At 37.2% G+C, this 14767-nt stretch overlaps 1 protein-coding gene across 2 annotated transcripts in view; it reads right to left on the reverse strand.

Annotated features, from left to right (window-relative positions):
* Nucleotides 1-14767, reverse strand: part of LOC136857675 (golgin subfamily A member 4) — a 443088-nt gene that overhangs the window by 237374 nt on the left and 190947 nt on the right. For both annotated transcript variants that reach the window (XM_067136518.2, XM_067136517.2), the window contains one exon: nucleotides 4507-4611. In XM_067136518.2, the coding sequence (XP_066992619.2) occupies nucleotides 4507-4611 (105 nt within the window). The remainder of the gene's footprint in view (nucleotides 1-4506; nucleotides 4612-14767) is intronic.

A 14767-nucleotide genomic window follows, 5' to 3' on the forward strand; every position in this document is an offset into this window, starting at 1 on the left:
GATGAACAACGTTCAGGGCACTAAGAAGTGATCTTGGTCTGAAAGCACTTTGTGACAGCACTGGGCATTTCCTAACAGCACAACTGAAGAAGAGGAGGGTGGTAAAATGCTTAGCTCTACTTAAGTAGAAAAGATAGATGGTCATTGGAAAATTCTTTTTACTGATGAGTAGAGGCATGATATTTTCACATTAATGATAAACGCGTCAAAAAATATTTTGAAGCGATTTTGCGATATCCTTATGAATCATATGTTTCTGGTTAAGAAAATATGGATATTATGTTCGCAAATTAAAGCAATAAGGCCATTTTAAAGCGAAATTCAATTATTTCATGATAAGCGCAATATTATGTCGAAACCTGTAGTGAATAACGAACTTTACATTTTGTTCCAAGATTATGTATGAAAAGAAAAGAAAGAGCGAACAAAGATTCATCAACAGGAAAGAAATATGTTATCATTAATGTTCTGGAAAATCTCTTTAAGACATGGCATCAAAGAAAAGGGGTTGACTCCAGACTTCTTGCCAAACAAAATGTTTGGAATGTTGTTCTTGTGGTGGGTGGTAATCCCACCCCAGCCTGTCTCCTCACGGCATTGTGCAATCTTGGAATCCCTAATGACGTCTACAAGCAGCACAACTGACTGGTGTATTTCGGCTTCGTGCTCAGGTAAAATTAAGAAAGTGATCACAGACGGTAGCGAAGATGGGTCGCTCGACAAGTGTTACGGTGCACAGCAGAGCTAAACAGTTTGTGAAGGTTTATACGTTTTGGAAAGCAATATTTTAATGTGTAAATTTTGTAATGCTTGTATCAAGTGGGAGAAAAAAAAGACACTGTCTCAAAACATTGTTTTAAAAATAAGGAACATTCAGAATGTAAATTTAGCACTCCAACAGTGAAACGGCAGGCAACAATAGAACTATCATTAGATATGCAAAATAAAGCTAAGAGTGAAAAATTAGAATTTATTAACGAAACAACAGCGATGCTCCTCAAAGCCAACATCCCGCTGGAGAAGGTAGACGACCCTGCAGTCCAGAAATGGCTTCAAAAGTATGTACCAGGTATGTACAGTCTATCAATTAAACCTCCACAATCAATGATCATTTGATGATTTGTTTCAGCCAACTAATGTAATTCAATCAAACTATACAAATGATTCATCACTGAGTGAAAAAGTACAAAAATTGTCTGGCTTTAAAATGTTGAAACAGTCTGATATTATTGCTGGGTACTTTGCTTTTAAAGACATTCTGCGAAAACAAATTGAAGAAAATCCCAGTCAACAAGTTGAAATAATTCAGTCACTGGTAGCATTAAAATTAATGCACCTGAAATTTACAAATTCTGTTTTGAAGTCTATTTGGGTTTCCTGTTCATCCGTTGATGCAGAGCGATTTTTTTCAAAGTAATTTGATTGTCAATGACCGGAGACGACTAATGAAAGAGAGCTCCATTGTAACATGTGCTATGTAATCATAATCAGGAATAAAATGAAATAATATTGGATGCTTACTAGTAATTTATACATCTACCAGTCATATAAATAATTCAGAACCACAATAATGAAACCTTTAATAATTAATTTTAGAATTTTATTAAAGCGAAATTAAAGCGGTACGGCAATATCTATTTTGCGAAATAACATTAAAATTAGTATCCTTCTCGCGAAATTGTTAAAAAATTAATGCAAAAAAATCATGCTTCTACCGATGAGAAAGTTTTCACATTTGAAGAACACTTCAACCGTCAAATTGATTGTGTCCGTGCGCCAGATGTAGTCACAGCTCGTCTGGTAGCTTTGAAATTCAAGAGAACTCATCATCACTGATTGTTTGATGAGAAGTTTGTTATAATGGCATTTCAAACATTTCTACCAATTTGCGATAAAGTTTCAAATCATCCACTAAAGTGTTACCAAAACATAGTTCTATGTTCTGCTGTAAAGCCCTTAAATAAAGCTTTGTTCATGGTGTGGAACTGCAGTTTTCAACAATACTCTGCTCCAGAACACAAGAACAAGACTACCCAAGAATGGTTGCAAGAAATGTTTCTGACTTCATTTCCATTACTGATTGGCTATCTGGAAGCCCGTTAAAAATTGTGGTCAATCCTTGGGGAAATGGTCTACAAGAAGAAGCATCAGTATATTGAATGTCTAAATAGAGCCTTAAAGACTGCTGTAGCCAATTTGCCCATGCATACTGTGCATGATACAGGGTCAATACGTGGCCAGGAAAATTGCAGTCCAATAATAAAGGTGGACATTTTGGATAGTATACCTAAATTTATTAGTATGAATTCAGTTCCTTCATCCCTAAATATTGTATTTCTATTTTCTAATCTATACTCCACATATGTAACAGTATTTTCATGGTCAGACTAGGTATGCTCATATTAATTGTAATAGATCATTTCACGACTTGTACGATGATTCACCTTCCAAAGATTTCTACAACTTGAGGTGAAGAAAGGTTAAGAAAGTGTTAACCTCCCTTATGGCAGCATTGCGAAAAACAGTTCTTTTTTCAAAGGCAACTTATGTTGATGTATTTTACTACTGTTTGAAAATTGAAAATCCAAAGCCTGTTCCCAGTCATTCGACCGGGTCAAGAATGGAATGAAATAAGCCGCCATCTAGCGGCGAGGATAGGAATAATGCCGGCTGTCGAAGCCTGTTGCACTCCTCTGGAGCAATGATTAATGAATGACAGATGAAATGAAATGATATTGGAGAGTGTTGCTGGAATTAAATATGACAGAGAAAACATGAGTACCCGGAGAAAAACCTGTCCCACCTCCGCTTTGTCCAGCACAAATCTCATATGGAGTGACCGAGGTTTGCACCACAGAACCCAGCAGTGAGCGGCTGGCGTGCTGCCTCCTGAGCCACTATTGTTATAAAATTCAATTGAGAACTACTGCACTAAATATAAATTTTTCATTCGTCATCAAGGGGAATATTTTTCTCTTTCATTTGATTAAAACACAGAGTTGTTTTGTTTTAGGCACTTATGTGAAAAACTAGAAATTGTTCAGTCTGGTAAACCTTCTCCAGAAATACCAAATATTAAAGGGACACATTAAAAAAAAAATTAAAAATCAAGAGTAGATTAATCATTTTCAAACTTCTCAATATAGTATAGAACTGATTGCTGGAAGTTCACTTAATAAACTGTTTTGCTGGCCATGTTTTATGTTTGTGAGAGAACTAACTGTTTGGTTCAACACTTGTTATGATAATCTGAGTAACTTGTACAATGCCCACCCACGGTATTTCCTTGCCTGTCGTAAGGGGTGACTAAAAGGAGCTCCTTTTAGTCGCCCCAGGGGCTCTTAACTTGGGAGCGTGGGTTGGTGACCATGGGGCCCTCAGCTGAGTCCTGGCATTGTTTCCACTTACTTGTGCCAGGCTCCTCACTTTCATCTATCCTATCTGACCTTCCTTGGTCAACTCTTGTTCTTTTTCCGACCCCGATGCTATTCGGGTTTTCGAGGGCTAGGTATTCTTTCACTTTCACGCCCTTAATGGCCCTCATCTTTCTTTGGCCGATACCTTCATTTTTCGAAGTGTCGGATCCCTTCCATTTTTTTCTCTCTGATTAGTGCTATATAGAGGATGGTTGCCTAGTTGTACTTCCTCTTAAAACAGTAATTACCACCACCACCTTCAAAATCACGAGAAATCAGTCATACATTTCTGCTCTGCTACAGCTGAGAACATCTGGACAAAACAAGAAAGATGACTAGATTTCACTTTCAAGTAAACTCAAAACTACAGACAACCTTGTAGAGGAACTTAATGCATAGCTTTTGTAAGTAGTGGAGCATACAGAGGACAATAGAAGAACTTCTAGCAAAAATGTAACAAATACAAGATTATTAATTTTGAGATATGCACAATGTAATTTGCATGATGTTGTTACATCAGGGCCAGGCCATTTCAAAGCTGGCTTTGAGGCTGAAGAGTCAAAAGTATAAGAGGACAGAGAATTTTCAGATACATACAGTACATAAAAGATCAAGGAGTTTTCTGGCAGACTGCTGGTTTATGAATTAGACATGATTTCTACTGATCAGTGCACTTTGATGAAGGAAACTGAAAAAGAAGTTATATAAAATCATGATTTTCAGACAAAAACTGCAACATGCTACACTTGTTTTCCTTTTCTTTTTATGGATTATGCACTGACATTGGGAATAAATATGTTCTGGCTAGAAGTCCTTCAATTTTCATGAAATTATACTTAAGTCTATTTTGTTCCACCTTGGTAAAATTTCTTTTATATAAGGATGCAGTCCAATTTAGAATGTCCTATTTTGGAACCATACTCACTTTTCAAAACCACTGCATGCCAACGATATACAAGAACATCACTGATATGATTCACAAATGTAAAAAAATGAATGTTTAATAGTACATTTAAAAATATTTCTAGGTAAGAAAGGAATACAACTTTTTAAAGGAAATAGTTTAGCACAAAGTATTATAGAGAAGTACCTTGTCAACAGCTTCTTTGAGTTCTGACTCCAAGTGCTCCTTCTGGGCGATGGTTTCTTGTTGGAGGGCTAGAGCTTCCTTCCCCTGAAGCTCCAATGCTTCAACCTGGCAGGGGATATAAGCAGCTACAGAGGGACAAGCCATGGCAAGCAAGCATATGCACAGCACTCTTACAACATACCTGTTGCAAGTTTTATACCACACATTCATCCTCAAGCATTGTTGAGTGTTTTAACAGGGAGATGTTACAGATGATAATTATCAGAATACAGGATGATTCTATAAACAATAGCCATCGCTTAATAACTTAGTTCATCATTAAAGAAAACATAAATCAGATTGTTTAGCTTTTGTACATTACTTCTATGTGAAAGTATTAACTACCGGTAATTTATAAAGGATTTTTCATATCTTTCATGAATCGTTGTTCTAAATGTTGACTCACTCATCACAGATCCCTGATGCAAGCAACTGAAGTTTCTAAGGAGAAAATAATTGCCCTGGAGATCACATAACCGCTACTGAGTAGTGTAGAAAAATTGGGACTGATGGCGAGAGAGCCTGTCTAGTTGAAGATAGCAGTGAATGAAGACTGTCGTTATCCTTTTGAGTTTCCATGTTTGTCCTTGTCTCCTTTTCTACTGCTCCCTCCTCTGATACTGACCTGTCATAGTGGTTATACTATTGTGTGTTCTTGTTTTTCTGATTTGTCACTTGTTTGCTCTTTTCCATTACTTTTTCTCTGTTCCATTGGGTTCCCTTCTCCTTTAGTGTTTGGCCGGTGTTCCTAGTCTTTTGCCATCGGCATTTGCCTTAATCTTTTTGTTTCTTGACTTTTCCTGTGTTTATCTGCCTTTCTTACTCTGTTATACTTCCTGCATTAAGATGAGAACTTAATAAAGTTGAAGCCCACCTTCCTGATGAAGTTCAGAAACAGAAACGAGCTCAACAGTGGTACGTACAGTAGACGAATTGGGACTGACGAGGAGAGAGCCTATGTGTTTGCAAATGACAGTGTACAAAGATATGGAGATTGTTCTTGTCCTTTTGTGTTTTCATGTGTCCTTGTCCCCTTTTCTACAGCTCTCTCATTCCATCCTGACTTGTTACTGTGTTTATCATATTGTGTGTCCATATTCATGTTCTGACCGTTTTCTATATGCTTCAATTTTTCACTTGTTTGTTTGTTTCCATCACTTATACTGTCAGTTGCTGGGTTCCGTGCAGTGCTAAAGTGGTCATACCATCTCCTGCGGGGAAAGAGGCAGTGTACCTGCCTGCATCAGTGTGACTGTGCGCAGTTCGGAAGACACCATGTTGGAGCAAGATCAGGCGTACAGAGCATTGTTTGTGAACACTTGGACTATGTTTTCCATTCGGGGAGAACCACAGCACGTGACATGTTCATCACCAGCTGTTTACATTTCTCAGTAGCCAAGAGCCCAGCAATTAACAGTAGTACCCACTATTGAGTACTGCAGTGAAAAAATAAAACCAAAGCATAGGAACTTGCTGTATGTATACATCTCTGTTCCCTAACAGGAAGGCAGTCACGTAGCAGTAAGTGGTGATGTATGGAGAAACAAAGAGTTCTCATCAGACTTTATGAGAGAGTATGCCGCAGACTTTGTGTTCGTTTAAATTTACTGCAGGCACAGGAAGATCATGGGGATAGCATCAGTTATATGGAATAGTAGAATGAAATGCTCATATGCCACATTTTATCAAGAAAAATACCCCCAGGAGATGGTTTCCTGAGAGAACTTTAGGAATCCATGATCAGCATCTAAGAAAAACAGATTCTCAATAATCTCGATGTATTCATCGGTTATGGGGAGCAGCGTACTGCTGACTTGGTGCTTCCAGAAGAAACAAAGTGAAGCACGTGAGCAACTTGAAGGATGTCACTTTGAACATTGACTTTGTTTGTTCTGAAACTCTTGACATGTGCAGCAGTGTTCTCAAGCCACTTCCAAAGACTTTTCCAACTTACATTAAATTTCATGCTAGGCGAGCATGGCTTTATATATTAGTTACTTTGTATATTATTATTTTCTTTGTTCATAACAGTCAGTACAACAAGGGCAATCTTCACTTTCAATCTTTCTCCTTGAAAGGGAAGGTTCAGAAGACAAGAAGACTGTTAAACTCGGATAGCATGCACAAAACTTCACAAGGTACTACTCCTCAATGTGTTGTTCATATCTCCAAATTTGTATTACTTCAATTGCTGCCAAATTTTTAGTCCTTTTGTACACAGATGAAATGAAGAACATTTCCTTTTATTCTGAGAGCAGCATAAAATTTTATGCTATTGTCTGACTTACAGAATCAACCTGTATACCTATAACAAAAACTGGAGCATACCATAGAGTTTGATAAAGCCTTTGATAAGCATACAGGAAAGATTTGGTGAAGTACTGAGTGCAGGGAACTGAGGATGGAAGGTTTGTAATAGCAAGTTTTGTTCCAGTAAATCAGTTTCAGAAATGAGGTAGCTTAATATTAAAAGAGGTCTTGTAATAACTAAATAAATCCTGCTTGAGTGAGATAATTTATACAAATACTAAACAAGCCAATTCAAGATTGTGGCAACAAGAAAAGCTATTTCTGAAAATGAATAACATGAGCATAGTGAAGCATGAACTGGTTTTTTCATTATTAAGGAAAGGAAAAAATTTCAATTAAAATAGTTTGTTTTTAATATGCAGTATTTTAAAAGATTTTTAATTTCATCTAGTCCATATTGAGATAGGGGGACATAAAACATTCTTCTTTCGTATTTCCCCCTTTTTCCTTACAGAATAGGAGACTAAATATTATTAAAACTTGTACTTAAAATCTAGTAGTTAATATCTATTCAGTAGTATACAACGTGTAGAAAATGCAGAAAACCTTTTGTTTGTCCACATTCTCTACATCAAGTCAATTTCCTTTAACTACGGTGATAACATTAGATGGCCCTATGGTCTGTCTGTAAATTCACCTATTTGGATCCTCAAATAGCACCACAGTTAAGCAGTTATAAGGACACTGAAAAAACTGACAACAGATGAAACATACAAGGCAAGATGGACCCTATGGTATCTATGCAAAATGTTTGTGTAAATGTTGAGTAGTTCTGACAAACATGACCACTGTGTGGCTGTGAGAGAGAGAGAGAGAGAGAGAGAGAGAGAGAGAGAGAGAGGGGGGGATATGATTTACAGACAAAAAAATTCTAATCTGTAGACTAGGATGCTAAATTACACAAATTTTATGAACCAAAATTCATGATCTGCAATTATTTCAATTTGATTTTGACTTCCTTTTTTTTTTTTTTTTTTTTTTTTACAACTGGCTTTACACTGCACCGACACAGATAGGTCTTATGGCGACGATGGGATAGGAAAGGGCTAGGAGTGGGAAAGAAGTGGCTGTGTCCTTAATTAAAGTGCAGCCCCAGCATTTGCCAGGTGTGAAAATGGGAAACCACAGAAAACCATCTTCAGGGTTGCCGATAGTGGGATTCGAACCCACTATCTCCCACATGCACTCACAGCTGCAGGCCCTTAGCTGCATAGCCAACTTGATTGGTTTGAACATTTTACTTCTGGGTCATTTTATTTGCAATTCACTTGTATATGGACGAACAGTACTCTAGACAAAAGGATATACAAGAAAGTGACTCAGTTTGTAGGCTTGACACTTATACTATGGAAGAAATTGGACAAGTTGCACTGCTAGAGGGGAAACATTGAAACATATAACAAAAGTAGATGGTTGGATTTAAGTAAGAGTACAACTACTGGGTAATTAATGAAGAAATGTTATATAGTTAACTTTTCTTCTTCTTCTTCACCTTTTCCCACTCTGGTAGGGTGGACTTTTCTCGTTGCCCTCCTCTTATAGCTTCTGTTATGGTCTCTATTTACATGGACATTGGTGATGCACAAGTGCTTCCTAACACAGGCTCTCCATTTTGTTTTGGGGCGTCCTAGAGCTGGTTGGCCATCTACTACAAGCCTCTTCACTCTACAAGCCACATATTCCTCTGGTTGTCATTGAAGGAGACCAAACCACCTTAAAGGTGTCCTCTCAATTTCTCTGAGACTGGTATTACTCTCAAGGATTTATGAATGGTGTAATTTTGAATTTTATCCAACCTTGTCAATGCATGACCCCATCTTAGCATTCTCATCTCATCTACATGAGTTTATGTTTCCTTTTTTTGTTTGTTTGTTTTTGTTTGTAGAGTTAAGTTTTATTAGTGAGATGAAATTACAAATATATCTTGAATCATTACACAAATGTATTATAATTAATAAACATACTTTACATAAGACAGCACAAAACATATAACTGCTATACATAGTACTTGATTATCACCTGGACTGTAACAGGTAATTAAAGCCACTATTTTTATTAACTTTGTGTATTCATTTTCCCCAACCAAATTCTTCTTCTTCTTTTCCGTTTTTAAATTATTTTTTTTTTTTTTTTTTTTTTTTTGCTATTTGCTTTACGTCGCACCGACAGATATGTCTTACGGCGACGATGGGATGGGAAAGGCCTAGGAATTGGAAGGAAGCGGCCGTGGCCTTAATTAAGGTACAGCCCCGGCATTTGCCTGGTATGAAAATGGAAAACCACGGAAAACCATCTTCAGGGCTGCCGACAGTGGGGCTCGAACCCACTATCTCCCGATTACTGGATACTGGCCGCACTTAAGCGACTGCAGCTATCGAGCTCGGTTTTTAAATTTTTACAATGGGGCTCAAAGTCTTAGTATGCATCCAACATATCAATGCCTTTATGTTTACATCAGTTTTAGTAAGACTTCGGTACATTTCATTACAGGAAAGGCACTTTCACAAGATAAATATACATCTTTTGTGGATGTTTGTATCCTCCTTACTAGCTACCTGTCTTCAATGAATATTTCACAAAGTTGTTCCAAACAGGCTCACTATATGAGTTGCAATACGTCTTGATACGAGGTGCAAATTTAAGTGACATTCAAATCTCTTTTGTGTATATATATATATGGGAATGATAGATATAAAGCAAAACTTTCCTTTCAGCATACGATCACACTCGACATGGAATTGAACATGCAATTTGTTCACATCAACTGTAAACGGATATATTAAGACATTAAAGTCTGAGAAGAATGAGTGAGATTGCTACATCTCTCCTGAAATATGATCTCCAGGTCACAGAGGTTGCCAAAGACGGTACAACCATGCACCGAATTACCATTACCAAACTCCTATACTCGTTGATTTTTTAAATACATGGATAATTTAATCTCCTTGTGAAGACTAAAAAATATAACTAAAATTGTATGAGAGTTAATTCAACACATCATGCATAAATATGGAATTTCCATACTTCGAGCCCATATCTTAGAGATGTGAGATTCTAAATACTGAATTAATTGTGCATATTCAATTTCCTTAATAGAATTTTGACAGCCTTCATGAAGCCCATGTATAATTTGAAGATCCGAAGACAACTGCTAACATTGATTCTTCTGATTTCCCCAAGATTATGAAGGTAATGAAATGGTGTATGGCTTTTAGTGTTGGGAATGTCCGAGGACATGTTCGGCTCGCCAGGTGCAGGTCTTTCAATTTGACTCCCGTAGGCGACCTGCGCATCGTGATGAGGATGAAATGATGAAGACAACATATACACCCAGCCCCCGTGCCAGAGAAATTAACCAATGAAGGTTAAAATTCCCAACCCTGCCGGGAATCGAACCCAGGACCCCTGTGACCGAAGGCCAGCACGCTAACCATTTAGCCATGGAGCTGTACATGAAGGTAATTGGAATCAAGAACAGAGAAAGTAAGGATATCAACAATCTATACAAAAATCAAACTGTGCAGTGATCTGCTTATTGTTTTTTTAATTTCTGTATAAATTAAGTGATGCTGGATTATCAGAATTTAGTCCCACAGAAGTTCTTTAATAGGTCCAGTTGCCAACAACTCTGTGTTCTTGAATTCCGTTCAAATGCCACCAACCTTAGATGGAATCAAGCCAGCTACCTTGGGAACAGGAGGATGACTGAAGGACTTAATGGAAGAAAGGTCTATCCCACATTTTACACAAGTTTCAGGAAAAGAGCAATCAAAGTCTTAAGGGTAGGAAATATTTCAAACCTTCAATGATCTTGTAATTTCCAGATTATGTCCTTGTCTACAAATATTCTGGCAAAAGCTATAACTGAAATAAAATAAAAGAAATGGGAGTTGTGTACACTTTTCACAAAACACATTGTTTATTGTACCTTTCATGAAAGTGTTTTCAAACACCAAATAACATAGAAATTAATGTTTTACCATATACAGTAACTTGATTACAATTTCATTTAAAGAGTGAAATATCGAAGCCCACTTTGTGTTTACACAGTGTTCAAGTGTATCTTCAAGCGTGGTTTCAGTAATTTCTTAGTCTCCAGTAACCCCTTTCCTTATAAGATATTAACATCACTGTTGTTCTCTTCAGCATCATTCTCCCACTATGGACGTAGACAGAACTCATGATGTACAGGTGTGCTGAACTTTAGAAGGGAGAGAATATCCTGGAATTTCTTCCTTGTTATTCCTACCCCATTCCAGTATTTCTTTGGAAAATAAGTGAATGGTATTTCTCTCATTCTTCAAGGTAACTTGAAGTTTGCCCATCTTCAATATCTCTGTAAGTATATTTCAGATCTGCTTTATGTCTGCCACTAAGCTTGAAAGCAGTACCTGCAAAATTCTACTTTTCTATTATTGGAGCAAAGAGGAAAGACAGGTCCCATTCAGCCAATCAAACATATGTTTGCTACTCATGTATGTACTGTAATACATGCTACTTCTGTGTGACAGACCCATTTTCCACCATGAAGTGAAGCAGTGAGATATTCTGTTTTCCATGAATAACAAATGCAACAAGATTGCGCCTATCTCACAATAAAGAACTTGTGGAATCGTACAATAGATGGCGTTAGCTATCACATTTTGTAAATACCATAGCACAATTTTTATGATGATGATGATGATAATATGGCCTCAGCTATCATCTGGAGGTATTTCAATTTGATGCCATCTAGGCTGTCTGTCTGTCAGTTTCAATGTTGCACTTTATTTCACTAGATGGTATAGAATCGGGGAGTGACACGGATCTCTCTTGGGTCACCCAAGGCTGAGTCTTTAATTAATTTCATCGGGTGAACATCAAATGTGTCACTAAGAGATCTTTTACATACCATCATCACATAACCTGGTGTGTCGAATGGATTTTTTTCTGCCCTTCAAAAATCCAACTATCTCTGTCGGATTTGAACCCACGATCTTGGGACCCAGAAGCAGACACTCTACCACTCATCCACAGAGGAAGCTGCAATTTTGATGGAAAGGAACAATAGGTCATTCTTACATCAAGCCATTTAACTGACTGATTGCACCACTGAGATTGACTCAAAATAAGAATTGAGGGATATGAAAAAGAATCAGCTATGCAGAAAGAAGTGAGTTAGGGTTGTAGTTTTTCTCGTCCTCCTATTAATGTTTATATAGAATAGACAGTAAAAGTAATAAAAAACAAATCTGGAAAAGGAATCAGTTCAAGGACAGAAAATGTAAACCTGGAGATTTGCAGAGGATCTGAAGAAATTGGTGTAAGGTCTGAATACAGTCCTGGAACAAAAGCACAAGATGAAAATAAATGTAAAATAAAATAATGGAGTAAAAATAATGATGAAGCCAAGTGATGCAGAAGATATGATTAAGAAATTAAGTCTCAGAGAAAGTAATAGTGTAGTAGTGGTAGTAGAATAATCAACAACAAAAGTAAGGAAGATGTTTAATGTAGAACAGCCAAATGAAAAAAATGCTTGTCATAAGAAAATGAATTTCCTAGTTTCAAACACAGATACGCATAAGAAGTTTGTATGCAGTGAGGCACTATATAGAGGCAAAACAGACAACAAGGGGTGCAGATAAAAAACAGAATAGAAGCTCTTAAAATATGGTGTTACCAAAGAATGTTGAAGGTGAGATAGGCAGAATGGATCACAAATGAGAGATACTGAAACAAGCTAGTGACAGGAGACTGATTCAGCAGAATCTAACAAGAAGAAGAGATAAATTAAAGACATGTCTTGAGACACCCAGAACTTGTTCAGATGGTTCCTGAGAGTTGATGAAATTTTGGGTTTTGGCTGGGGATTAAGGCAAAAATTACAATGCAAGATCTATCAAGATCAGAACCTGATCACCTAGGTGGAAAGCCAGCCAGCAGTTGTTGTTCTTCTCACAGTATTTCTCAACTGGGATCTATGCATTATCGATTTCATTGTTTGTGTTGCAAACTTCTCACATATCCAACATGGTTCTTGATCATTTCGATTATACTGTGAATTTGTATGTCCAAAATGTGTTTTAGGAAGCCAACACTCTATTGCTCTATTGGTGGAAAAATATCTAATTACCTCCATGGGAACTTAGAATTTCCATTCGGAATTGCTAGGCGGGCATTAATTCCATTGTGGAGTTTTATCTCCCGTATGCAGTTATCAGACTGTGGCTCTTAAATAGGGTTCTGATAAGTTCACCTGCATACACCCCAGCATCAGTGGGTAGGGTCTAACACATCCCACTCTGATGAGTCTACTGTCAGACCTAAGACGAAACGCTGGTTAATAGAGCAAACGCCTGAAAAGCCATACATCTAATTTTTTATCTGACTCTACCACTTATCCATAGAGGAAGCTGCAATTTTGATGGAAGAGAACGATAGGTCCTTCTTACATCAAGCCATTTAACCGATTGATTGCACCACTGAGGCTGACCCAAAATAACAATTGAGGGATATGTAATTTAGAAGTTAGATCAAGCATAATTGGCACACCCAGTAGCACTTTCCTTCCTTTAAAAGACGTTCTGTTGCCATTCAGTTCGCATTTATCCCTCCTTGATATGGCTGAACAGCAATGTTAATCAGTCTGTTGCATCCAATTCATAGCATGTCACAATTCTGCTGCAAGGTTATGTGCACCAGCTGTGTCAGAGCAGTCTTGACTTTGGCAACATACATCTGTTCGATGAGTGCTTTTGATGGCACTGTTGTTTCAAACTGGAATTCCTCTGTCGAGCAGCTTTGCCAGCATTCTCTTGCTTCCTTCCAATCTCCTAGCAAATTGCCCGTTTTGTTGTGATGCTATAGATCTATTGGATGTCTTCCAATTTGCAATGGTCGGCCAATATCAAGCTAATCTCATGTTGAGTTTCTCAAAACGTTCTGCATATCAAGTGGCTTCTGTGGCTGTCACAATCTTCTTCACCTCCCTATGTGCTGTTTTGTAGGTGTTCCATCAAGATAGCATTTTGTTGTGTCGAGACATTCGTGATAGAGCTTTTTTTTTTTTTTTTTTTTTTTTTTTTTTTTTTGTGCGTGTGTGTGTGTGTGTGTGTGTACTGCATCTTTGTCAGCATCATTCCCAAGCCACACACCTTTGTTGATTTGTTACCATTCTAGTTGTGTTATCCCAAGAAGAACACATGCAGTGTAGCAATATAACATTTTAAAAATAGTGTCATGATTACAGAGCAAATCAAGAGTATTACTTATAAATACTAATATGGCAATTTGTTTGCACACAAAATGTTTGGAAAATGTTATTTACGCTCAAGAGATCCCACTCATAATAAAGCCATCATTAACAGAACTTACTTTAACATTGAAATCAAATAATTTTATAACAGAATCTTTTTTTTAAATGTCTAGAAACTATCATTATTATTGACGTTAAAAGAATGAGAACAAATGACCTTTTTTGGGAAGTCTTTATCCTTCATAAATTGCAACTCAGCTTTCCACACAGCTGTAAATGCACATTTTCTCCTATCTAGATAATGGTAAGTTCACAATCAATTCCTTTCACAGTATATGACCTTTAATGATTAAAATTCACCAACTACTAGGATATGCCATCATACATACCATGAAATCATCAATTATAAAGAAAATTCCTCTGAATATTGTACGAGTGTAATCCCAAGAATAAAGGTCTCCTATTTTTTTTTATAAATACAGAACTCTGTTCGTGTGGCTGTTGATCACAATATTGTGAAGAGTGTTCCCCGCACTCGCATATAAACATGGACACGCCGCACCGAGGCATTTGGTCTTGGCTTGGGAGCCGATGAGAATGGAGCTCCCGTTGGATGTTACCGCCAAGAGTGAAGTGATATAGATGTTGATTCCCATAGGGAATCTGAAATATTTG

This window comes from Anabrus simplex, chromosome 1, assembly GCF_040414725.1.
Source record: "Anabrus simplex isolate iqAnaSimp1 chromosome 1, ASM4041472v1, whole genome shotgun sequence".
In the NCBI taxonomy this organism is placed as follows: Eukaryota; Metazoa; Arthropoda; class Insecta; order Orthoptera; family Tettigoniidae; genus Anabrus; species Anabrus simplex.